The following is a 26,911-nucleotide window of genomic DNA, read 5'->3' as shown; positions in this document are numbered from 1 at the left end:
GGGGCGATTATGGCACACCGTGAAATCTTGAGAGACAAGATTTGCCTCATTTGTTGTTGTTGTTTAGTCATTTAGTCGTGTCCGACTCTTCGTGACCCCATGGACCAGAGCATGCCAGGCACTCCTGTCTTCCACTGCCTCCCACAGCTTGGTCAAACTCATGTTCGTAGCTTTGAGAACACTGTCCAACCATCTCATCCTCTGTCGCCCCCTTCTCCTTGTGCCCTCCATCTTTCCCAACATCAGGGTCTTTTCCAGGGAGTCCTCTCATGAGGTGGCCAAAGTATTGGAGACTCAGCTTCAGGATCTGTCCTTCCAGTGAGCACTCTGGGCTGATTTCCTTCAGAATGGATAGGTTTGATCTTCTTGCAGACCATGGGACTCTCAAGAGTCTCCTCCAGCACCATAATTCAAAAGCATCAATTCTTTGGTGATCAGCCTTCTTTTATGGTCCAGCTCTCACTTCCATACATCACTACTGGGAAAACCATAGCTTTAACTATACAGACTTGTCAGCAAGGTGATGTCTCTGCTTTTTAAGATGCTGTCTAGGTTTATCGTTGCTTTTTTCCCAAGAAGCAGGCGTCTTTTAGTTTCGTGACTGCTGTCACCATCTGCAGTGATCATGGAGCCCAAGAAAGTAAAATCTCTCACTGCCTCCATTTCTTCCCCTTCTGTTTGCCAGGAGGTGATGGGACCAGTGGCCATGATCTTAGGTTTTTTGATGTTGAGCTCATGTTTTCCTACAAATCTCATGTTTTCCTACAAATCTTCACTAAATGGGCAACTTCATGTAAGCACCAAGTCCAGTCCAGGTAGTCCTTCTCTCTCAAATGTAAGCGCTGTAGATCTAACCAGAACCTGGCAGGTAGAAAGACAGTTAAAATGCTTCTTCTAAATTAGTTTTCCCCATGCTAAAGCCTCTTTGCATTGCCATACTTTCCTCTATAAACTGTGTGCAGCCCTCTTAATTGCTGTAAACTTTAGTCTCCAGAAAATCCTTTTTTGTTACATTTATATCCCACCTTCCTTCCATCATGGAAGGGAGGGGCTGTTACTTGAGTAGCTCAGTTCTGCTGGAACTCTGTACATGTGCTGTAAGTATTTGTGCAGCTTGGCTTCTCTTTGAACGATGAGAGCATCATTGTGGTAAACCTGTGAAAGCAGGCCAAGAAGTCTTCCCTTGGCCAATATTTCCCATTTAAACTAAAGCAGGAAGCTTGAGATTGGCAGCTTTGGAACCAGCCAAGATGTTAAAAGAACTTCAGACTCTGGTTTTGTGTCCTGAGTCAAAGGCAGTTCACCATAATTCTCAGATTTGGACAATGTGAGAGGCTGTGGTTTGTGGAATACTTTATTGTTTAATTGCTAGCTCCAGACCAGAGGGAGGCCTGTTCATATCGTGGCTTTTTGAGCTGCAATATGATTATTTAACATGGCCAGAGTGGTTGAAATCAGGTGGTGATCAGTGGTGTATGAGATATATTGACTTTCATAATTCTTTGCCAGATCCTGAGCACTTTATGTTCAGAAAGCATGCTACACTACTGATAGCCATTATCAACCTACTCATAATCCATATAAAGCAATAAGCTACATTGACTTTTAGCTTTCCTTTTTCCTTTTATCTCCCTATTCTTTTTGTGTTGTGTATTTTTTACATTGTAGGTCTGAGGAGTAGCACTGTCTACATTTTGTTTTTTGTTTGTTTCTATAAACTATGCTGGGAAGTATTTTTTGCTAAAAATAAACAACATTTTAATATATAAACATTACTCGTATTTAAGATCCAAGCAAAAACATTTCATTTGTCCAGGAGTTCTGAAAAATTATACTGATTTTTAATTTGTGCAAATGTTTTGTTAAAATCAGTTTATGATTTATATGTTGCCTTCACTGCCTTCGCCTAGGACTTGCTGATCGAAAGGTCGGCGGTTCGAATCCCTGCTGCGGGGTGCGCTCCCGCTGCTCGGTCCCAGCGCCTGCCAACCTAGCAGTTCGAAAGCACCTCCGGGTGCAAGTAGATAAATAGGGACCGCTTACCAGCGGGAAGGTAAACGGCGTTTCCGTGTGCAGCTCTGGCTCGCCAGAGCAGCGATGTCACATGTGACCCGGAAGTGTCTCCGGACAGCGCTGGCCCCTGGCCTCTTAAGTGAGATGGGCGCACAACCCCAGAGTCTGTCAAGACTGGCCCGTATGGGCAGGGGTACCTTTACCTTTACCTTTACCTTTACCTTTCACTGGGTGTGACAATGAGGAAAGGTGATATAAAAATGTGTTAAATAATAAATGGGTTGTGTTTTTACTCGTTTTTGTTGGGAGCCACCCCGAGTGGCTGGGGCAATCCACACACACACACACACACACACACACAGTTACATACCCCACCCCACCCCCACACACCATGATCCAACTGCAGAAGAAGAAAAGAGCCACAGTATCATGTTAGCAAAGGATGTAATTGAAGAGAAAGGTGTACCTCAAGGAACAGATTTTATCTAAGTGTCTAGCATGCCATGACAATTATATTTGAATTGTTAGTTTGCAGAAAGACTCCTGGACAATACCTACCTTAATGACTTTGCATGAAACCCTTCCCAAAAATTTTAAAGAAATGACCGAAGCTAAGTGTAATGGGAAAAGGGGGCTGCTCGTGCGTAAGCGTTTAAAGCCTCCAAGCTTTACCATCAGTTCCTAAACTTTCCCAGTCCGAGGAGCCATGGGTGCGTGGCTACCTCAATCGCTGGCAGAATCCGTCAGTGGGCGTTTCCGGAATTTACTCCAACATAAGAGTTCCTTGACGGAAACTCTTCTTCTGGATTCTCTGCGTGACAGTTTCCTCCGCGGAGTGGGCGTCCCCAGCGGAGGTCCTGAGCCCTCCCCGCTATTCTCACTGGAAACATCTTGGAGCCCTTCCTCCGATTGAGTTTCTGCAGGAACTCTCCCTCTCCCCCTACTGGTTCCTTCCTCCGCATCCGAGGCTCTCCTAGCCTCCTTGAGCCCTTCCACCACCTGACTCTCCGATGGCAGTTCCCTGACACTAAGGACTATTGATCTGTTCTAGAGTGTTTCCCTGCTTGGGGCCAAATATAATTTGTGTTAATAGTGAATCACTTCCACCAGTAAAGAACAGCCCATGGTTGTATCAATCACTGTCTTTGCTTGGTGTTTGCTAATTAGTTAACAGTTCTTTAATTAGATACATAGTTTTCCATTCAAAAAACTTTTTAGAATGACTTATAACAGTTGAAAATAACTTAGATTGGATATTACTGCATCAGCATTTGTATTAACCAGAAATAAAATTTTAGCTACCTTCATTACTTGGAGATCTAAGTAAAACTTCTCTGTACTGGATAAAAAAATGAAAGAAACTGATACAGAGCAGCTCCATAATATATGAATCCTTAAAATGAAAAACAGTTTATTTCATTCTTTGACAACATTTGATCTACCTGAGAAACTTGTAAAGTCAAAATGCAATCTGGAATAATCCAAGTAACAAGGTGTGAATGTCTTGCCCTTGCAGCTGACATAGAATCATAGAACTGTAGAGTTGGAAGGGACCATGAGGGTAATTTATTCCAACCCCCTGCAATGCAGGAATCATTCACTCAACGTGGGGCTTGAAACCACAACCCTGAGATTAAGAGTCTGAGCGCAGTTTGTTAGAGCATAGTGCTGATCATGCCAAGGTCGCAGGTCTGATCCCCACTTGGGACAGCTGCATATTCCTGCATTGTGGGAGGGTTGGACTCTGCAGCGTCCCTTCCAACCCTGCAATTCTAGGATTCTAAGGTGTATGCCAGGGGTCAGCAACCTTTTTCAGCTGTGGGCTGGTCCACCATCCCTCAGACCTTGTGGGGGGCTGGACTATATTTTTTGGGGGGAATGAACGAATTCCTATGCCGCACAAATAACCCAGAGATGCATTTTAAATAAAAGGACACATTCTACTCATGTAAAAACACGCTGATTCCCGGACCGTCCGTGGGTCGGATTGAGAAAGCGATTGGGCCGCATCCAGCCCCTGGGCCTTAGGTTACTTGCCCCTGGTGTATGCTCTACTGACATGCTTTAATGGAATGCAAACTGTGATCATGTGCATTTGTGCACTTCTAGGACTCTATGTTTGCTCTAAGCATCTTGAGGAGAAAACCTTAGTTGTAAATGTTTATTTTAATTCATAAAACTAAACCAGCACAATTGTGCCAAAATTCAATAGTCGTTCTCAAATGTTATTTTCTTGACAAAGGCTCCCTCTAGTGGTGTATGTTAAAGCAAAATGTTTTGGACTTCTGCAAAAGTTCCCTTCGATTTTATTCTCACTTTACATGTAAATTTGGAATAGTCAGCTGCTTTGCTAGCAAGGCACCCATCTGATTAGCCTGTGCGTGTTCACAGAATGAATAAAGAGGTCATTAGGTGAGGATGGATAAGAGGCTTTGTCAGCTGAAAAAGCTGTCCTTTGCATTTTGTTGATGTCTTGCAGTAGAATAGCCTTTGGCTTTAGATTTGTCTGTATTGCTAAAAATCAAATGACCTCTACAATACAAAAACAAAACAAGAATGTGCAAACAGTTCTAGAAGTCTATCCTTGACCACAGTGTGCTTTCATTTAATAAAGATCTATGCAGATACAAAGGAGATAATTTTATAATCTAGACAAAATAAATATTTTATGGTAGTTGAACACAAAGCTATTTCTTGTCATTTTGTTCACCGTATTCTGTATGCAGCATAAAGGGCACTAACTGCAAAATTCCTTATTCTTTAAGGAATTGCACACCTTTCATTTGTAAATTTCACACACTATTTACATTATCCAGTAAAGAGTGAAGCCCTGAAGGAGATTCATACTTTTGATTCTTTCTACAAGGTGGGTGGTGCTGTGGGTTGAACCACAGAGCCTAGGGCTTGCCGATCAGAAGGTCAGCGGTTTCAATCCCTGCGACGGGGTGAGTTCCCATTGCTCGGTCCCTGCTCCTGCCAACCTAGCAGTTCAAAAGCACGAAGTGCAAATAGATAAATAGTGCAAGTAGATAAATAGGTACCACTCCGGCGGGAAGGTAAACAGTGTTTCTGTGCACTGCTCTGGTTTGCTAGAAGCAGCTTAGTTATGCTGGCCACATGACCTGGAAACTGTACACTGGCTCCCTCGGCCAATAAAGCGAGATGAGCGCCGCAACCCCAGAGTCATCCGCGACTGGACCTAATGGTCAGGGGTCCCTTTACCTTTACCTTTACAAGGGGTATGGAGTGGTGGTGGATGACCCAATTCAGAGGCATGTCAGTCTGTACACAGCCACTCGAAGGGGTAGTAGTTAGCATGTGAAGAAAGTGTTAAAGACTCACCTGTACGCTATGAAGTTTTCAGCTTCGCAGTCATGTTCTATATCCCAGTTACCAGGATTGGTTAGGGAGATGAGACTGTTAGGAAAATAAAATATAGACGGTTGACAGGGATTTAGAGCTTGCCTAAAGCACTGTTGTCAGAGGTGAATATCTACATCACACCCCTATTGTGAGAACAGAATGGGGCTGGATCTAGACACATCAAAGAAGTGCTTCAATTTAAAGCATAAATTTAAACAGGGATAACAGCTAAAGAAAAACAGGACTCCACATCACCATCTGGTGGCACAATGTTATATCGCATATTTGTTGTTGTTTAGTCGTGTCCAACTCTTCATGACCCCACGGACCAGAGCACGTCAGGCACTTCTGTCTTCCACTGCCTCCCACAGTTTGGTCAAACTCAGGCTGGTTGCTTCGAGAACACTGTCCAACCATCTTGTCCTCTGTCATCCCCTTCTCCTTGTGCCCTCCATCTTTCCCAACATCAGGGTCTTTTCCAGGAAGTCTTCTCTTCTCATGAGGTGGCCAAAGTCTTGGAGCCTTAGCTTCAGGATCTGTCCTTCTGGTGAGCATTCAGGGCTGATTTCCTTAAGAATGGATAGGTTTGATCTTGCAGTCCATGGGACTCTCAAGAGTCTCCTCCAGCACCATAATTCAGAAACATCAATTCTTCGGCAATCAGCCTTCTTTATGGTCCAGCTCTCACTTCCATACATCACTACTGGGAAAACCATGGCTTTAACTATACGGACCTTTGTTGGCAAGGTGATGTCTCTGCTTTTTAACATGTTGTCTAGGTTTGCCATCACCTTTCTCCCAAGGAGCAGGTGTCTTTTAATTTCGTGATTGCTGTCACCATCTGCAGTGATCATGGAGCCCAAGAAAGTAAAATCTCTCACTGCCTCCATTTCTTCCCCTTCTATTTGCCAGGAGGTGATGGGCCCTGTGGCCATGATATTTGTTTTTTGATGTTGAGCTTCAGACCATATTTTGTGCTCTCCTCTTTCACCCTCATTAAAAGGTTCTTTAATTCCTCCTCACTTTCTGCCATCAAGGTTGTGTCATCTGCATATCTGAGGCTGTTGATATTTCTTCCGGCGATCTTAATTCCAGCTTGGGATTCATCCAGCCCAGCCTTTCGCATGATGAATTCTGCATATAAGTTAAATAAGCAGGGCGACAATATACAGCCTTGCCGTACTCCTTTCCCAATTTTGAAGCAATCAGTTGTTCCATATCCAGTTCTAACTGTAGCTTCTTGTCCCACATAGAGATTTCTCAGGAGACAGATGAGGTGATCAGGCACTCCCATTTCTTTAAGAACTTGCCATAGTTTGCTGTGGTGGACACAGTCAAAGGCTTTTTGCAGTCAATGAAGCAGAAGTAGATGTCTTTCTGGAACTCTCTAGCTTTCTCCATAATCCATCACATGTTTGCAATTTGGTCTCTGGTTCCTCTGCCCCTTCGAAATCCAGCTTGCACTTCTGGGAGTTCTCGGTCCACATACTGCTTAAGCCTGCCTTGTTGAATTTTAAGCATAACCTTGCTAGCGTGTGAAATGAGTGCAATTGTGCGGTAGTTGGAGCATTCTTTGGCACTGCCCTTCTTTGGGATTGGGATGTAGACTGATCTTCTCCAATCCTCTGGCCACTGCTGAGTTTTCCAAATTTGCTGGCATATTGAGTATATCGCATATACAATGCATGTAAATAGCTTTTTCTTTATCAGTCTAGCTGAGTCCTGGGTGAAGTATTACAAACCAGCATAAAAGAAAATGGAGAAAGAAGTAATGAAGAATTATAAGGATGACTGTGAGATGCAGAGCACCCCAACCTACCAATCACTTAACTGCAGAGTGAAATTGTGCCCATCCAACTACCAATTTTGGAATCTTTTTTTGTCATTATTTGGTGGTTGGACTATGGGGCTGAGTATTCCTCTTCTGGCTTGCAGATTCCCTTCCACTGGTTTTAACCATGATAAAGTGTTACATTGGTACTGCAATTAACCATGGATTGAAGCCATAGATGAATGAAGCGAACTGTGCTTGGTATTAACAGCAGTTAATTGTAATATACAAATAACTGTTAACCATGGTTAAGACCGTTGAGGAAGATTATTTGCATGAGAGAAGAGGGACTATGGAAAGGTGGTACACATTCCTGTGCATCACTTGTGTTCTTCCAAACCTGGTTAAGAAATTGAGGGTGTAGGACTGTGAAAACACAATGAAGTTTTCTGAAATACCAGAGGCCTGCTTCCCCTGGCAAATATAATTCACTTCCTTTGGGGTGTTTTTGTACTTAAGATAAAAATGTTGCAGTGTTAGTTACATTAATTGGCAGGCAGTTGTGTGAGGGAAATTCCTTCCCGCCTTATTTATTTCTTTACTATATTTTCTGTTAAATCTTCTCCTTTCTGAAATGCATTGTTTTATAAAATTAATGAATGACCAAAAGAGGAATTAAATTGAGCAACTGCTTGTGAAATCTAGAAATCAAACTTGTAATTTTTCTAGAAAGCACATCAGTCTATGTGTACAGGTTTCAAGCATGTTAAAATTAGGTCAACAGTTTTTGGCGTCTTCACTTTTTAAAATTAAAATCTATTTTTTATTAGTATTAACTATCAGACTTAATAGTTGTTTGTTACCTAAAAAGCCTCTAAGCAACTTGCATTTTAAAACATAAACATACATTATATCATAGAAAAGCATATACAGTACAAATCAACATTTCCATGCAATACCTGTAATTCTAATTCACTCACAGACATACCACACATGCAAAAATTAGGCTCGCAGACTTTCTAAGTCTTGGCACTGGAGCCCAGTGCTTGGAGCCAGAAGGTTTTATGAGAATAAAGAAACATAGCTACTGAACCCAAATGCATTCATTTCAGAAGAAAACGATGTACAGGCAAAGCAGCTCAGCAACAACTATGCTTCATTATCCTGGTGAACAAAAGCATTATACCAAGACATGGAAGACATTGGTTCAAATCACACATCTGCCGAACATTGTTTTCCCCAAACATGGTGATAGGAGCGAGCCAGCAGTAAATTACAAACGAGCAAGTTATAGTTAAGTCTTAGTTGGCAAAAACAGCATCTGCATAGGAGTGCCTAATGAGCATAGGAACTCATCTCTGCCAGGTCTTGTCCCCATGAAGCATTTGCTGAGACTTAAGGTCCCCACCTCCCCATAGCTGCCTAAGTCCCCTCCTCTACTGGATTTCCCGCAAGCAACCTGAGATTATACCTGTGTGAAGCTAGCTTCTTCTCCTACCTTCTTCATGACTCTCCTGGTTCTGGGAGACTAGAGGGGATAAGAGTTTGTTGCAACAGGAGGGGGAGACATCTGTGCGACTCGCCAGCCAGACTTAGCTCTGCCTCCTCTCCTGCTTCTGATTCTGGACTTCTCTCTGCCACAGACTCCTTCCACTCACTAAGCCCTGTTACCTCTTCAGTTTCGTACGCTTCCCCCCCATCTTCTCCCTCTGACCACTCATTGTTGTCCCACCACCAATCCCCTGGCTCTGAGCCTTCCTGGGGGGGGGGGAGTTCCCCCACCATTCCTCTGTGGCCAACCAGTCTGTGACACATTGGCACAATGGATGTTTTCCAAGCAAGTCAAAATATTTATTGGTGTTCAGTGAGCTTTTGAAAGAGAACTGCAGATATAGTGGGGGAGTCCAGTTTACTCATGGGGATTAGAACATGAGCTTCTACCTCCAGAAAGCAAATTCCTAACCACAGTGGTACCTCTGGTTACGTACTTAATTTGTTCCGGAGGTCTGTTCTTAACCTGAAGCACCACTTTAGCTAATGGGGCCTCCCGCTGCCGCGCAATTTCGGTTCTCAACCTGAAGCAAAGTTCTTAACTCGAGGTACTATTTCTGGGTTAGTGGAGTCTGTAACCTGAAACGTATGTAACCTGAAGTGTATGTAACCTGAGGTACCACTGTAGTTTCCTGTAGTAGTATCAATCTAGTACAGTGGAACCTCGGGTTACGTACCGTCCTCCTTACGAATGCTTCGGGTAACGAGCTCTGCTAACCCGGAAGTAGATGCTCCTGGTAGCGAAATTTGCCCCGGGAAGCGGAAGTCGTGTGCTGGTGGTGCGGCAGCAGCAGCAGGCCCCATTAGTGAAAGTGTGCCTCAGGTTAAGAACAGTTTCGGGTTAAGAATGGACCTCCGGAACGAATTAAGTTCGTAACTGGAGGTACCACTGTATAACCACATCAATAGCTTTTTTACTTCTGACAAGCCTGGTGACCTGCCACAATTTCCCCCTCCTTAGGCCAATGCAGTCCAAGAGCCTTAACTATGGTGCCCAATTAGTTATGGTGTTCGGGTAGAGCACATTCTCTATAACTGCCATGTTTTGAAGAGCGAAAAAAGAGGGCATATTTGCCGACTTCTACTTTTGACTACGGATCGCTATGATGACACTCATTTTGAATACCCCTGCTATATTTAGGCTATAGAAGCTGTGATGTATTGCTAGTAGCAATGATCTTAACTATCAGTAACAAAATAATAATACATACTGCTTCTTCTCTTGCCACATGAAAATATTTGGACTCATGTTCAGGTCCTTGTGAACATAAGTGTGCACAGAACAATTGATTAAAATGTTTAACATGTACATATAGACTCTCATTAAGGGCAGGGGATGTTAACTCTTGCCCTCCCAGACTCCTCCAAGATCTTGTAGCTGAGCCAGCATCCTTTTAGCTCAGCCACAAGAAAAGGAATTTATACTGTATGTAGCTAGTTTAAGATGCTGCTCTGTTGTGATTATCTGCTGCAGACTAGCTTAGCCAGGTGCCTTAGATCTGAGTCTAACACACTAGAACAATTTTATTGGGTTACTGTAAACAAAAAACAAAACACTTGGATATTTTGCCAAATTTTAAAAATGCGCCCAGACATAAATTTTGATCCTGAAAAAGAGAATATGTCCAGGGGAGGGGGCGGGGGGAGAGGACATATGGCAACTAGACATGATCGCAATGTCAAGGCAGGCAAATTTGGGCATTACACCCTCTCCAGCTATGCCCTGCGGAAGACCTTAAGGTCCACAAATGACAACACTTTGGAGGTCCCAGGTCTCAAGGTGGTTAGATTGGTCTCAACTAGGGCCAGGGCCTTTTCAGTACTGGCCCCAACTTGGTGGAATGCTCTGTCACAAGAGACTAGGGCCCTGCAGGACTTGACATCCTTCCGCAGGGCCTGCAAGACAGAGCTGTTCTGTCTGGCCTTTGGTTTGGACTCAGTCTGACCCTTCTCTTTCCCTCCCCTTATGGTTTTGATTTATGGGCTACTTTCAAAATGAGGCTGCATTTTAAACTGCATTTTAACCTGCATTTTAAATTGCGTCCCCCCCCCCATTATGTTTTTGTTGTAATTTTACTGGTGTTAGCCGCCCTGAGCCCAGCTCTGGCCTGGGAGGGTGGGGTATAAATAAAATTTAGTATTATCATTATTATTATTATACATTGCAGCCCATTCATGGGGTCTTCCAAAAACGACTTCCTTGTTTCTAAACCTTCTGCTGCATCTGCTGGCCTGGTCATGTGTAAGTTGTTAACACTACAGCTGCCAATTCATCAACAAACCTCTTGGCTTGTTCTTGTGCCTATAATAGCTAGATAATCTTCATAAATCAGTCGGTGAAGATTTTCAGATGACTAGGTTACATTACCACTTGCTGATTCAGTTGAGCATGACAAAATGCTGTAAAAAAATGGTAACAACTTCACACTGGTAACGCTTCCTTACTCTGTACAGCTCACATTCACTAGCACATTATGCAGGATAATATGTGTCACAGACCCATGTAAGGATGAATAGATTTCCTTTTGGTGTGCAAAAAAGCATTTCCTGAGAATAAAGACGACAGCAATGGTTCTTAAACCGGGAACATTTGATTCCATTATGTTTGTCTCCAGTCTTGGGAGTTGTCTTTGATGTAATCTCTTTTTGTTTTGGATTTGTTGTAGGGTTGCAATTGGCTCTTCCCAAAATCATCTTCTACACTGTAAGTCTAGCTTACATATAGAAGGCGTTATTTTTCCCTCAAGCCCATCTCTCTTCCACACATTTTTATGTAGATGTAGTTATATGCATGACAGTTGATGAAAGCGAGCAGACTGCAGTGGTGTAATTCTGTATATTGTATCATCTTGAGAATGGGCAGTTGTTCCTGTGTCCATTTAAGTGTCCATTTAATAATACTGTTTAAAAAAGGATGGAAATCTGCTTCTTGGGGCTATTTGTCATTGGCTACCCCCAACTTTAGCAAGAAAATATTTATTGTTTTATAACAAACATTACTTGACTTTGTTTTATGCCACTATACTGATTCTGTCTCAGTTGTGAGAAACTTAAAAACATAAAATTAACAAATCACAATCAATAATCAACCTGAAGCCATGTTAAGGAGAAAATCCCAGTCCCTGACTCAGATGTGAAGTCAAAGCTTCCAAGTTTCTTTATCCTGCTCATGACAGGGGTGGAGTGAAGCTGTCTGTTCATGATAAACTATGATAAGCTTGGAAGTCTGGTTCATTGTTGTGTGTTAACACAGCTGCTAATAATGAGTAGATCTAATTTTAATCCTTATAGTATTAAAATTACAGTTGTAAAATGCTAATCCTCTGCTATACACTATGGGGTTTTTTTCTTCAGTGCGTGGTGCTACTGGTGTGTATGTTACGATATTTTCATTTTCTTACAGAAGAAAACACCCAGGAACCTTTGCTGGAGAAGAAAAATCTGAGTGAGAAAGTCTCCCTCTACAGAGGTGATATCACGGTGCTTGAGATTGATGCCATAGTTAATGCTGGTAGGTGCTAAATGTTAAAAAGTTAAATATGACCTATGAAATAGAAGTGTCCAGTAAACTATATCCGGATAATCTTTGGGGTGTAGGAGGCCAAAATATGCAGAACTGCATGTATTTGGTGCTGTGCAGGAATCAAAGCACTGTTCCATTGGGTGGGAATGAAACCTGGGCCTCCCACATGGTATGCATGAATTCTACTACTGAACCACCAATGATTTTTTCTATCAATATTCTGAAGAAGGCTTATGTATGAATCTTTTGCTTTGTAATAAATGCTTTATAATAATCCTAATAATTACATGTGGTCTGACACATGAAGCAAGGGTTTCTTGGTTTACTGCATCCATAGAACCTCTAGAAATTTACTAGTCTGATCTTTAATGACAGTTGAGATTCTCAGGGTACTAAATTCTATCACCAATACAGTATTGGGTGGGTTTGGTAGAATCACAGAGTACATCATCCCTGCAAAAGCATTAAAAAAATGATGGTGTCAGTTTCTGTGATGCCTTGCAAATCATATCTGTTTGAAGCTGTTAATGTAATGTTAATGTAGTGTACATCTCTTATGATTGATTCTGGTCATATTATTTGCAACGGAAGTTAAATTTTGTATATGGGGATGGTGTGAGGGTCGTAGGATGATGCTGGATAAATAAGGCCTTTTAAATGAGATTTCATTTTGCTGCTTGCATGTACAAGCTGGTCCAAAGCCAACAGGAGAATTGAAATTGCTTCAGCTTTGTTTTCTTGCATCTTCACAGTGGTTCAGTAAGGATGTAATATTGCATTGCTTTCTTCCCTCACTTCCCTTTTGCATGAGCATTGCTCCCCCACCCTCATTTTCAGTCCTGGTCTTAGCCTGATTTCCCCACTACTTCGTAAGTACCCGGGGTGCACAGGGCAATTCTATACCTCCCTGTTGCTCTTAGATACCAATCCTGTTACAACATACAATGTTGCTAGATTCTGCACAGCTGCGCTCAAAATTTGTCGGAGGATTGACCTGTGCTGCAAACTAGATTTAATGAACATATCAGAGTGCTCTATAAATTAATAGTTAATGTCTTTTATATATCAACCTTTTATGCTCTTCCACACCTGCCCAATGCTCCTATCCCTCCTTTTATCTTCTGTTAAATTCTTAGAGACTTTTATATTCACCTTCTGTTTTAATACCTTTTAGCTTTCCAAAACGCTTTTCAGATTTTAAATGACTGCATCCCACCCTTTAATAAAGAATTTTTGTTGTTGTCAGTCCTAGTGCTGACTCTGGAGTAACTCTGGTCAGTATGTAGTTTGGCCCTACTTCACAGTAACTGAAAATGATCAGCCGATGTAACACTAAAAAGAGTGAAACAAAGGAAAAGAGAATGCTGTCGGGAAAGGAGCAAATTGGGGATGAGGACAATAATGATTTTGTAGGGTCCCTATTGCTTTGCCAAAAGCTTGCTTTTGCTAATTGATAAAAATAACAACAGTTTTTGTTCTGCTGTAAATTTCCCCTGCTCATCATTTCTTCCCTTGAATATTCTGAGTATAGGCAGCGATCATTTTGCATACATTCAATTGGTGTCGAACCACCAACAGGCTGGTCGTTTTGGACCAGGAACAGGGTGGAACGGTTGCTAAATTATATCACTGTACTAGAACATCCTTTTATTTAATCACTCATCTGGTGGGCATAGGTGACAAGGAGTTGCATGTGGGAGAGTAAAGGAGCCAAGGAGGGCTGTAGTGTTGTCTGTTCTCTGTGCCTAGCAAGTAGGCTGCCAGATGAGGGAAGCCACCTTTCTCCATACTTTATGTAGAAGTGCAGCATGGCATAGCAGGAACGACAAAACTCTCGAGAAGGTTGGCTTCAGGTTTGAGTTAGCCCTGGCAAAGTGCTCTCTGATGGGCCCCCTCCCCGGTTGATGGCGCTGCTGAGCTTACCTGGCAGTGGAGGTAGGCAATAGCAGAGCTTGGTAGCTGTGTGCTACTGTCTTAATTTCTCACAATCCTCCAGTGGAGTGCATGGAACATCAAAATGCTTGCTAAATCCAGCCATGTGCTGCTGCTTGGAATGTTTAGCAAGAAAAATAAAATAGAGGAGGGTGTAGGGCAGGTATCAGCAGTAGATCTTGCCAATGTGCTGAGTCCCCCTTGGCAGGTGCTCCAGGATGCCTGCTGCTGATGTTGGCCCTGGCTCTCCATCCCTCCTCTGCCAGCGCTCAGAAAGCAGAAAATGTTTGTGACAGACTAATAGCTTTTGTGGACATAATTGTAAGGCTCTGCTACAAAGTATTCCTTCCTCTGTAATCTGCCCTTGAGTATCAGAGTAAGGTAGTATCAAACTGATGAAAGTTATAAATACCGTGCTAGAACGAATGTTTTCCTTGTACCTCCTTTGATGGAAGTTCATGCCTAAAAACATTTCCCCCACCATGTTTACACCTGTATAAACTTTCTCAACTTTGGGGTGGACATCAGTAATTTTAGTCCTGCTGCCTTGCTGGCTTCTGTGTTGGTGTCATTTCACTGAGACAATAAAGATAAATTGCTATGGTTAGGCAACAGAGTTTGCAAGAAATGAGGCTTTGTGGCTGGTAAATCTGTTGAAAAGTATAATGTAGCTTTTAATTTACTTAACTGATGGTGATTCATTTCTCATGTAAAAGTAAAAACAAATTAGTTACTGGTACAGAATTTTAAGAATGCTTCCAGAAACACATTTGAAGCAACTATCATAGAATCATAGAATCATAGAGTTGGAAGAGACCACAAGGGCCATCGAGTCCAACCCCCTGCCAAGCAGGAAACACCATCAGAGCACTCCTGACATATGGTTGTCACTCATGATATGATCATATCATATCATATTGCAGTACCTACTGAATACAAGATCTATATCTACTCTATATGGCAAAATGTATTCTCTCTGTTTCATGTGAAAAAATAATTCCAGTTGCTCTTTGTAAAGATCACTTATAGAAAAGAAAAAGGTTTAGGAAACACTGCCATCTTAAAAGCATAGTGTCAACTTACTGTTTTAAACTACATAGAGCATTAAGTTTTACTGCTTGACTCTTCCCACTGCTTCTGTTGACCTTCAGGGACTTTCTGGTTTGCTTAGCTGCATCTTAATTTTATGAAGCATCTCATGCCTTGTCAAGCCAAAAATTAAACTTCAAGGTAGAGGTAGGGTATTTATATGTTGGAATTGTGAACTGAATATATTAGCCATGAATTATGTTTAAATGAACGTGTTAGTATAGGCTGCTGACTAACTGAGCCCCACCGCCCCACATGAACAGCTTGTTAATGCATAATCAGTCACTGAGGTTGCCATGAATCTGTAGCTTAATGAACAGGTGAGGGGAGAGGAGGAATTTAAATCTGAAATTGATCTGACAGCCCATCGCTGATTGCTAATCCATTTCATTTGGCAACTTAATTTATCACACAGCTAAAATTTTCTTCTTGTAGCTTTCTGGGAGGAATTAATTCAGAAGCATGCCCAATAATATTGGGTTCAGCCAGCCTATTTGTATTTTGCAGCAGTGCTGAAGACTGGAAGACTGTGTGGGTGGGATGGAGAAAGCTGCTATGAATAAGCTTTAATTTTGACTTGCTATTAGCAGAGAACAGAACTGTGTGTAGCCTTATTATGATTTTGTTCTTGAGCACATCATTTCACATATGGAGGATATAACTGAAAAATTGCATCTTTTCTTGAGAAGGTGAGGCTTTCCTGGGCCTTTTAAAGTTGAAGCATTGGTTTATTGTTGGCTGGTGGCTCCTAAAAGGGTATATATAGGGTGCTACAAGTTCCACCCCACCTAAACAGAGGATGATATCCAGCAAAACCATATGCAGGGTAGGTTCATTAGTTTACCTTCATCCAGAGGTATTATACATGAATTTAGACTGAAGCCAAAACTGAATTGAGCTAATTTGGGGGGAACCAGGACTTTGTCAGAGTTGGGTGGAGACAGCCCCAGCTTAGGCCTCCTGGAGCAATCCAGAGCTGTCAGGGGCATGTTTCAGGCAGAAAGGAGGAGCTGTATGCCTGTTTCCAGCATGCACACTGTCTAACTGATCAGGATTTAACCTTCTATTCATCAGCTGGTGAGTGTGGGGTGCAGTTCCGCTGACTGCAGGGGCCTGCTTCAGCAGCATGTTCTCTGCAGGGTACATGCTGGAGAAACAAACTGCAGCAGGATTGCATCTTCAGATCTACTAGGATTCAGTCTTGCAGGCTGCAGGGATCAGCTTTTTCAGTGTGTTTGTCAGGGATGGGCCAAACGTTTAATTAGGGTTTCTTAAATGTTTGTCCCACCGTTGAATTGATTTAGGGCGTCAGTTTCAGGTCAATGGCCCGCTGGAAGTATCCATTATTTGGTGAACCCCACTTCTTCTCCTGACCTCTAAATGCCAAATCTCTTTCACTTAAAATTTTAAAAACATCTACATCTCTTTTCACCACTTCAAAATAGTCCTGTGTGGTTTATCTCATCTGTCCTTCAAGTTGCTTATCCACAGTATTTTTAGTATAGTGTATGTGCTGCTGAAGCGAGCAATATCCACAGTATTTTTATTTGATTTCCTTGTTATCCAAAACAACATCACACTCTTATGCTCTATGCTGTTTCCATGATTCTCCAAAGTTCTGAGTACATTCATCCGGTCAGAAAACCCACCTGTTGTAAGTCATGTAAGTGAAAAAAGTTTGCAAACAAAACAGTACATACAGCCTTTGCTCTTTGAGTAAATCAACCAGGATCTCATCACAGTCTGGCCATTTTAAAATATTTTTTCCAAAATACTTGTTTGAGAAACTTATTTTTGGCTCCTTGTAAACCCTGCTTAAATTGGTACATACATCTATCTTTCTTTTTTTTGCAAAAAACCCATGTTCTGTATGAAATCAACTGTTGTGCGCCAGTGTCCAAGGTCACTGTATTCTTTGAAATCCCTAAATTTGCTTCCTGTTCATGTTTCTGCTTAGTCTCTGTTCTGCAGTACTTTCATGTTGACCACTGTGATTATCATCTGTATCAAAAGTGTTAGCAGTGGGTTGAATATTGCTAGAAAGAGCTCTCACAGTTTATGCACTATCACAGGCTTCAGTGGTGCTTGCTTGGCTTATTTCAACTGTAGGTGTTTGTGTTTTGGAATCCACTTAAGTACTTTTGTGATCTCATTGTTATTCCTCTAGGGTCTCGACCTCTGTTAAAAATGGGGTGTACATTAGCCACAGCAGAACAACTTACCTTGATGTTCCACCTTTCCAACATCTATGCTACTGAGTCTCAAACTTTGGGATTGTCAAAATATATCCAACAAAAAATTAGCTTGAACTCAAGTTGGGTCTACTAGACCAGTTGTTTTTTTAAAGCAATCACTTCTGGGGCCCCTCCAGGATCATGGATCCTGAAGCTTAAGTGTGGTGTAGTGGTTAAGAGTGGCGGACTCATAATCTGGGGAACCGGGTTCGCGCCTCCACTCCTCCACATGCAGCTTGCTGGGTGATCTTGGGCTAGTCACACTTCTCTGAAGTCTCTCAGCCTCACTCACCTCACAGAGTGTTTGTTGTGAGGGAGGAAGGGAAAGGAGATTGTTAGCCCCTTTGAGACTCCTTAAGGGAGTGAAAGGCGGGATATCAAGTCCAAACTCCTCTTCTTCTCTTCTTAAGCTTCATTAGTTTCATAGTAGATCCATCCCTGGTACAAGTATTTCAGATTGCCATCATTGTGCATCTTTACAGATGAGAAAAATAATAGCTGGGCTTTCCTAAATGTAACATGTTTGTCACCGGGAACAGAGGTGTAGCTGGGGAGATCGGGGGGCACTGGGCGCCATACTGCAGGGGGCGTCACTTACCGTGCCTGAGCCACACGTGTCTCCTGCAGCCACTGCACTTCTTTTTTGAGCAGTGCAGAGCCTGCAGGGAATCCGCCCACCGCCTCGCCTTCAGTTGTAGAGCGGCTGAGGGGGAGGTGGCAGGCAGATACAAGCCCCACAATGCTGTTTCGGGCCGTGTGGAGCTTGCATGCAGTCCGGCTGCCGCCTCACCTATCATGCTATATATGGATTCAATTTAGCTAAAATTCTATGTGTGGCAGAACACTTTTATTAATTGAGTATTTGGAAATTGTGACTTGAAAGTGTTTGTTTTCTGACTGATTGTAGAATTGTTTAAAAATAAGAAATGAGGTGATTACAGCATCCAGTCTTTAAGGTAGCTGTTCTGTTTGCTTTTTGCTTTTTGCTTTGTGTTTATTTCATGATTCATGGATCATCTTATGCTGAAGCAAGAAAAATGCTGTGTTAATTGTATCAATTAAGATAATAGATAATAAAATGCAGTGAAACATAAAGCCAATCATCCAAATAATGTAACTTATTGCTTTGCACTAATTGAATTTGACTGTATTTATTTCCTGTTTCCAGAGATGCAGCATATTCAGGAAATTGTTTGGCACTATGGCCCATACAGAGACTTTTAAGCTTCAAGTCATATAATTAGATAAGCTAAGTATGCAGCCTTGTATTATGCTAGCCTGTCATGGCATTTTTCTTAAGTGTTTAACATTTGACTTAAAAAGACTTTGGAGAATATAGATAAAGTTTTCCAAATAATGGGCAATGGAGCCTTTTGAATAACGTAACGTTAAATAGCAGAAATGCTAGACACTATCCCCATTCACCTGTACCTTTCCCACTGTGCTAAATCACAGTTTAACAAGCCAAGAAGGGCGAGTGGAACCACTCCCCTACCTCTTGCTCCCTCCTGTTGGGTGCCCTCTTTGTTTTTGGTTAGTAAACTGGCATTAACTGATCACCCCATTTTGGTTGTTGATGGGGAAACTGCTATTTAAGATAAGAGTACAGAAGGTAAGATCGAAGTAGGGAGTGAATGATCCCAGCACTCATTCCTGGTTTGCTAAACTAAACTGGCTTGAGAAACTATAGTCCATCTCATGCAATGTTTACTGTGAATGGAAATAAGTCTCGGAAGCAGAGATCTTTCTTACATGAGAGCCATTTTAACTGAGGACCCTGGAGATTAAATCTGGGGCTCTTTTCTGGTAAAACATGTGCTCTGCTTCTGAATCTTAATTTTCCAGTGTTCTCTCTCATACATTTGTGCATCAATCTATGAGAGCCAGCTCATGGTATTCGAACTTGGGTGGAATGAAGCACATCTTACTATCTCAGGGCAGAACTACATGTTGCGTTGGAATAATGGGGTACTGAACTCTTGTGTGTGTGCTGTAATTCAGATATGCACTTCATAGAATATTTGTTGGACTCGAGGAGAGGGTGCCCAACCCTTCCCACCAATTCTCTCATGCAAATGACTCCCTTGCCGTTCTAATTTTTATCTCAGATTGGCCCTGAAACCAGAAGTCATCCCAGTGTAGTGGGGTATCTTTGGGGAGCATTGGACTAAGGAAAAGTACCTCTTGCACCTACCCATTAAGCCTGTCTTGTAAGTTACTCCAATCACAATACAGGTTTGAAGGTTATGGTTTGCTAATAACTGCATCTAGTTCTGCATTCAGGTTATGTGGAATAAATTTTAAGAGTTTTGACTGACATTAAATACTGGATGGAAATAATGAATTGTATCTGAATGTGCTTTATATAGAATGCAAAGTACATATGAACATTACTTAAGCTTTTGCTTGTACAGTACTAACAATTTCCTGAATTAGTGTATATAAATGCAAGGATTGGTCCGGTAATTAGAACTCTTATATTTTCTACCTGTTCAAATGCTGAAATGTTGTGGCAAGCGGCATAGTGCTGTCACTAGGGTGTGCTGTGATTCCATGAATCAGTCTGCCTTTCATAATCAAGATAGCTGCAAATGAATTTTTTGTCTGCTTTTGGTGCTGCTTCACGGCCATTAATTTTTCAGCACGTTGCTTCACTATCACCTGGGCAACTGACTGAGTTCCCATGTTATTTTCTTTGTGTGTTACAGCATGTTTCCCTGCTCTTCAGTGTACTCATATGAATGAATGAAAATCTCAGGCTTGTTAGCATAGTATCCAAAAGTCTCAGAAGAGGGCCATGGTACAATGCAGTGATCACGTCTTTTATTTCTTCAAACAACAGTGGCTGCCAAATGGGTGGTTTTAAAAATTAGATATCACTGGTCTTTAAAGCAGTTTGCTGCTGTAGAGTAGTTAGGGCAGTACTGATCTCACTAGTAATGTAACTGATCTCCATCATGTAACTAGCATTTGGTTGAGGGGGAAAAATAGTAAACTATAGATTATGCCATTCTCTACCTTGTTGCTGCTCATCTTTTAGTAAGGTGGAGAAGGAAATATATATACATACACAGAGTAAACCCCCAATTTATGCTAGAGTTAAATGGGGATAGAGTTGGGCTCAATGGCGGGTGGGATTGCTAATCCTGCCCACCCCTTTCCACCTCCTTTTTATTTATTTTTTGCCAAGTACTGTACATGAAACTGAATACACACAAGTTAAATGCACACAACTTGCGGGCTTGTTATGTTGACAGTGCAAGAGCTTTTTTAGTATCATGAATATTACTGTTCTCTATTTTTTGTATTTTTAATATTTGTAAGATTCTGTAAAGAGCAGTGAATACATTTAATAATAATGATAACGGTAATAAATAACTTTGTTGGAAGCTTACTCGGGACCAAATAAGCTATGTGCTTAAATAAATAGCTGTCCCTACCTGTGACTACAAGGTTTCATCCTGACTCCATTCCTTGTTCTTCCCTGGAAGGGGGATTTTTGAAACCAAAAGTTACAAAGCTAAATATGTGAACTGCCTTGGGAAGAACATCTCACAGTGGGCCACCACTGAAACGGCATGTTCTTTTATTGCCACCTTTCTCACAGCCCTTGGACAAGGCACATAGATAAGTGCCTCAGATTATGATCGTAGAGCCCAAGTTGATTAATGAATCTTTTTATTTAATTTTCTAACTGTGTGGGATTTTTCTTTTTAGTTATTTTCATGAACTTGCTTTCAGCCTTTTTGCATTATAGAATTAATTGCACTCCCCCTGCCCCAGTCATATGAAGCTTTAAAGAACTATAATGAACTTTCTAGGATGTACTGAACTATTTGCTTCCTTTGAACTACAAGCCATGTGAAAATTGCTTTAAAAACCCTAGGAAGGTATTTGCATTTAGTGCTTTTCTCTTGAATGAGACATAATAAAGCAGAGGTCTTGACTAGCCTCAAAAATCGTAGGTAATGAGCCTGCATAAAAGTACCAAGTTGTTCTGATGATTTGGCTAAATTTCAATCCACATAATTAACTGAAACAACACTTGTTATTATGTCTCCTTTTTTGCCCAACATTTTGTAGGTCTTGTGTCTGAAACTGTAGGTCAATCTCAGAATGTTTATTGGACTGAATGAAAGTTTGCCAAAATTTAGGGAGGGAGATGTTAATTGGAGATAACACATGAAATGGCCTGTGTCCAGATTGGTTCAGGTAATGCTGCATTCTGTTGGTTCCAGTAATGCTGTTTATATAAGAAATTATTTGACCAAAAAACATAATCTGCATTGTGTTTCATCTTTCACAAAATATTGTAATCCTAATAAAGTCATTCTATTACCTTCCAGGGAATTTTACCCCTTATAATTAATACTGGAAGGGTCCATTCTTTCCAAAAGTAGAATAGGTTACATATGACATAATTTGTTTGTGAATATTCTGCTATAAATTCTCATCACCATTTTTCACCTATGTGTGAGCTTTGAAATCTTCCTTCCTTCCTTCCTTCCTTCCTTCCTTCCTTCCTTCCTTCCTTCCTTCCTTCCTTCCTTCCTTCCTTCTACCATGGGCCAATTCAGACATTATTCCATTCACACACATCTGCCAACTTCCCCATGTGAGTTCAATAGTCAATGTTATTGAAGTTCTCACATCTAAATAATGATGGGACCCTGTGGTCCAGATATTACTTGCCCATGCACCATGAAAGAAAACAAGGAAGAAGCACATAAATCCATGCAGATTATGGACTCCCATAAGAATTATTTGAAGCTGGAACTGACAATGTGCTACTTTAAACCTTGTAAATAGTTACAGGAGTGGAAGTGATTAGTTTGTAAGACAGCAAAAATGAGCAATGACCACTTTTCCTTGACAGCAAAAGGAAGGTCATGTTAAAAAAGTGAAGTAAGTTAAAAATGTTCCCCTGCATTTCAGAATAAAGGAATGCAGGCTATCAGGTGCTGAAATACAACCTCCAGTACAATTAATTGTAGATAAGATGGCTGCAATATTAATATAGCAAAGGTATAGGTATATTCATATCATACACAGCAGCCCAGGTTTGTTTCAGTATTGCCGCCTGCTGTAACCTGCAGTTGAGAAGTGATAAAACATTCAAAGACACTGGGCAACTGTAATTTCTGCATCTAACTGATTCCACTACAACTTCTCCTAATGGAAATACAGTGGTACCTTGGTTCTCAAACTTAATCTGTTCCAGGGTCCGTTTGACTCCCGAAACCGTTTGAAAACGAAGGTGCAGCTTCCGATTGGCTGCAGCAGCTTCCTGTACTCAATTGGAAGCCATGTTGGATGTTTGGCTTCCGAAAAACGTTCACAAACCGGAACACTTCCAGGTTTGCGGCATTCGGGAGCCAATTTGTTTGGGAGCCAAGGCGTTCAAGTACCAAGGTAGCACTGTATGGTTCAAAATGCATTGCTTTCAAACTGACACAGAAGGGAAACAAGTTAGCTAGCAGATAACTCTTTGGAGTAGCCAATCTGAATGCTTCTTCAGTACCTTCAGCATGCTTAGAAAATGCTCTGTTGTTACAATAGATGGGAATAACCCTTAGTTCTTTTATTGATAAATTGTAGATAATTGTAAAACTTCAACTTATCAATGCTGGATTTACATTTCTTAATGTCAGGAAATTATCTAACTTTTAAGTCTAGCTGTGAAATCTATAGGTGATATAGCTAGAGAAAATGTAATGGTAATTTGTTTTTTGCTATAATTAGTATTCAATTCTTGTTTATGGTTTTATATTTTTAGTTCACGTCTATTTTATACAGTGTCAAATATTTTGCACTGTATCATGTTCTACAGTGATTAATATCTGGAGACCACATTAATCATACTTTCCTTTCTGTCAAGCAGTTCTTCTTTGCTGAGGTGGGATTTTCTGTTGGATAAGGAAAAAGATAATTGCATTGTGCAAAAAATACTTTCTTCACCAGCATTATTTTTCTTCATTGTCTTTAATATTATGGGACTTGGGTGGAGAAAACATGCATTCTTCTATTAAAATAATTATATTGGGCTTTTCAGAACAACATCTTACTTAAATATTCCGGGCTTCTATAGCAGTGTTTTTCAACCACTGTTCCGCAGCACACTAGTGAAAAACACTGTTCTATAGCACTTGCTTTCTCTAAAGAAAGTGATGTGTAGGTTACACCTTTGCCCTGGTGGGAACTGACACCTTTTACAGCTTGCTGCCCCCATTTCTCCTTCCACCTGTCACTGCTGGCATTTGGCTATAACTTCATCATTTTGCTAAACCAGAAGAAGGGAATTAAGACAACAGGGACGCCTGTGATCACTAGCGGTAATGAATCAACCACTGGTTTTGCACTGTCAGTGGCATATTACTGGTTCCTTAGCATTTTCCTAAATTGCAAGGATGTTCCTAGGATTCAGTTATTGGGAATAAAAGAAATACCCTAAAAATAAGGGGCAAGCCCCCTCCGTAAATCTTTGGAGCCTGCTGTAGGGACCAGAGGGAGGGAAGGGAGACATGTGTGCTCCATGGTAGAACATGTGGTTTGTTGGTGGGAGGCGCCAGGTTTAATCATCTCTATACAGTGGTACCTCAGGTTAAGAACTGAATTCGTTATGGAGGTCCATTCTTAATCTGAAACTGTTCTTTACCTGAGGTACCACTTTAGCTAATGGGGCCTCCTGCTGCCGCCATTCTGCCGCTGCACGATTTCTGTTCTCATCCTGAAGCAAAGTTCTTAACCTGAGGTACTATTTCTGGATTGGTGGAGTCTGTAACCTGAAGCGTCTGTAACCCGAGGTACCGCTGTATAGGCTTGGGAAAATAATCATTCCTAAAGCCCTGGGAAGCCACTGCCAATTAGCACAGACAGTACTGAGCTAGGTGACCCCAGTGGTCTAACTCAGTTTAAGGTGGCTTTCTCTCTGCTATGAAGAATCTCCAATTACTGCATTTAATGAAAGGGCTGGTGCTGTTTTTTATTGCTATTTGTTTTAAACAGATTCTATATATGTATATAGTTTTAATTCTGTTAATGTTTAATTGTTTTTAATGATAGTTTCCCCCTATGTTTTAGCAATTCTTGTTTTTATCTGCAAGATGCCTTGAGTCCCATCAGGGGAAAAGGTGGTGTATTATTAAGCATCATTATCATCATCATCTCTCAATGCATTTTGTCTAACTGATAAATAATTTTATTTCTCATTATAGTGAGTAACCATTGATTCACTTCTTGTTTTTTAATAAAAAAAAATTTCTACTAATAACTAAGGCAGTAAGTTAATGTAGAAAGTCACCAAAAATATCTTAAAACTCTAGCCCAGTGTATGACCTTTACTTGTTCTTGGGTGTTATGATTAAACTAAAAGACAATAGAAGTGCAACTTCAGAGGATTAATGAACTTTAGGCATGCATGGTTCCTAATTTGAAAAATGTAGCTTGTAAGTGTGAAAGGAATTAAAGTATATTGACTTCCTTTAACACCTGGGTTCCATTTCTGACTATCATAAAACATTGCTTAAGTACTTAGATGCTTCATTTGTCCTGAAAAACAGCCAATTTACAACAGGCACATATATATGCCAAAAAGAACAGAGGTTTGGGAATGAAACCTATTTCTCCCTCAGTTGAATTTTAGTGTTCCTTGAACCTGAGAAAGAGCAAACAATTACAGTATCCTAAGTTTTCAGTAACTATGGAAAAGTCATTCCTACAGAATTAAAAATGTTGGTTTGCCAAAATATTGGAAAAGTATACAATTTTAAGTTTGAATTAATGTATTCAGACAGAAATTTTAAAGCCTAGCAATGAAGTACTTTGATTCTGCTCAGGAGCCCCATCACTAGCTACATTACTGCTTTAATGGTTTTGGTTGGCGCATTCACAGTTCTTTTCAGAGGTCTGAAGGATCAATATTAACTTATGCTCTGTCATTAGCTGTAGCAAATTTGTAGATAGGGGAATGGTGTATGACTAATTTTTGAAAAGACAACTAGAAACCAGAGGATAGCACCAATCTGCAATATTAGGTAAAGAGGAGAAAATCCATGCACCTTACAAATTATTATTATTATTATTATTATTATTATTATTATTATTATTATGTTAAGTATTATGTATAAGCAAGGATTACTGTACCCTAGGAAGAGGAAACTGTGACTAGAGCTGCGTAGCCAGCAAAGAGAGGCCACACAGATCTGGTCCCATTAAACCATAGTTAATAGAATAATGGTTTAATGTGGATGAGCAATGTGGATGTCCTAGTGCAGACTGCTCAAGTCCCTTCTTCACTCCCCCCCCCCCCCATTCCTGCTGTTGCCACGGCCAGGAAGAAAGCAAGCAGAGGCTGGCTTTTCTTATAGTTTGTAGAGAAGCAAATGATGAATGCTGGTTCACACATGACACAAAGATGACTCCTGGTTGTTTCCTCCCTGGCATGGCAACAGCAGGAGGTTGGGGGGCGGGTAGCAAACGAAGTGGGAACTTTCAATCAGCATACACCAGCACTCTACTTATTCATGTTAAGCAATAGTTAATTTTAAACTATGGTTTAATGTGCCATCCAAGTCATGCCAGAGGCTTCCCCACAGCCAATGTGGTGATGACTGCATAGGGACTGGTCCATCATCGATGGCTTCCTGGAGCAGGACATTGCTGGGACAGACGAAGTATTCAAAAAGTGGAGGCCTAGGCTGAAGTGCAGTTGTGGATGCATCTGGAATGAAACGGGAGGAAAGTAGCAGTAAGAACTGGTCTGTACAGTTATGTCATGTTATTAGACACCATCATTTATTGTTCCTTGGGCACATTTGGAACTCAGAATGTTCACCCCACCCCCATACCCTATTACATTTACTGCAGTAGAATGCTTAATTCAAGCCTAATTTCATCAAGGATAGTGATGCCTATCTGTTCTAGAGAAGGCCTCTGTAGGCAAGCGTAAGTCCATGAATGCCATGGTGGCGACCCCTGAGTTAAACTAACAGTATTTTGACTAGAGAGTTGTTGTTGTTGTTGTTTAGTCGTTTAGTCGTGTCCGACTCTTCGTGACCCCATGGACCAGAGAACGCCAGGCACCTCTGTCCTCCACTGCCTCCCGCAGTTTGGTCAAACTCATGCTGGTAACCTCGAAAACACTATCCAACCATCTCGTCCTCTGCCGTCCCCTTCTCCTTGTGCCCTCCATCTTTCCCAACATCAGGGTCTTCTCCAGGGAGTCTTCTCTTCTCATGAGGTGGCCAAAGTACTGGAGCCTCAGCTTCACAATCTGTCCTTCCAGTGAGCACTCAGGGTTGATTTCCTTCAGTATGGAGAGGTTTGATCTTCTTGCAGTCCATGGGACTCTCAAGAGTCTCCTCCAGCACCATAATTCAAAAGCATCAGTTCTTCGGCGATCAGCCTTCTTTATGGTCCAGCTCTCACTTCCATACA

The 26,911-nt window shown here is 41.3% G+C and overlaps 1 protein-coding gene across 7 annotated transcripts in view; it reads left to right on the top strand.

Moving 5' to 3' along the window:
- The window catches only part of MACROD2 (mono-ADP ribosylhydrolase 2), a 987,478-nt gene that overhangs the window by 12,584 nt on the left and 947,983 nt on the right, over positions 1 to 26,911 (top strand). For 5 of the 7 annotated variants that reach the window (XM_081906343.1, XM_081906345.1, XM_081906341.1 and 2 more), the window contains exon 3: positions 12,102 to 12,209. In XM_081906343.1, the coding sequence (XP_081762469.1) occupies positions 12,102 to 12,209 (108 nt within the window). The remainder of the gene's footprint in view (positions 1 to 12,101; positions 12,210 to 26,911) is intronic. The other 2 variants (XM_081906344.1, XM_081906340.1) reach the window with 1 other exon arrangement.

This window comes from Podarcis melisellensis (assembly GCF_964234715.1).
Source record: "Podarcis melisellensis genome assembly, chromosome: 3".
NCBI lineage: Eukaryota > Metazoa > Chordata > Lepidosauria > Squamata > Lacertidae > Podarcis > Podarcis melisellensis.
The sequence above is the reverse complement of the archived record's forward strand: the minus strand, read 5'-3'. Positions and strand labels throughout refer to the sequence as shown.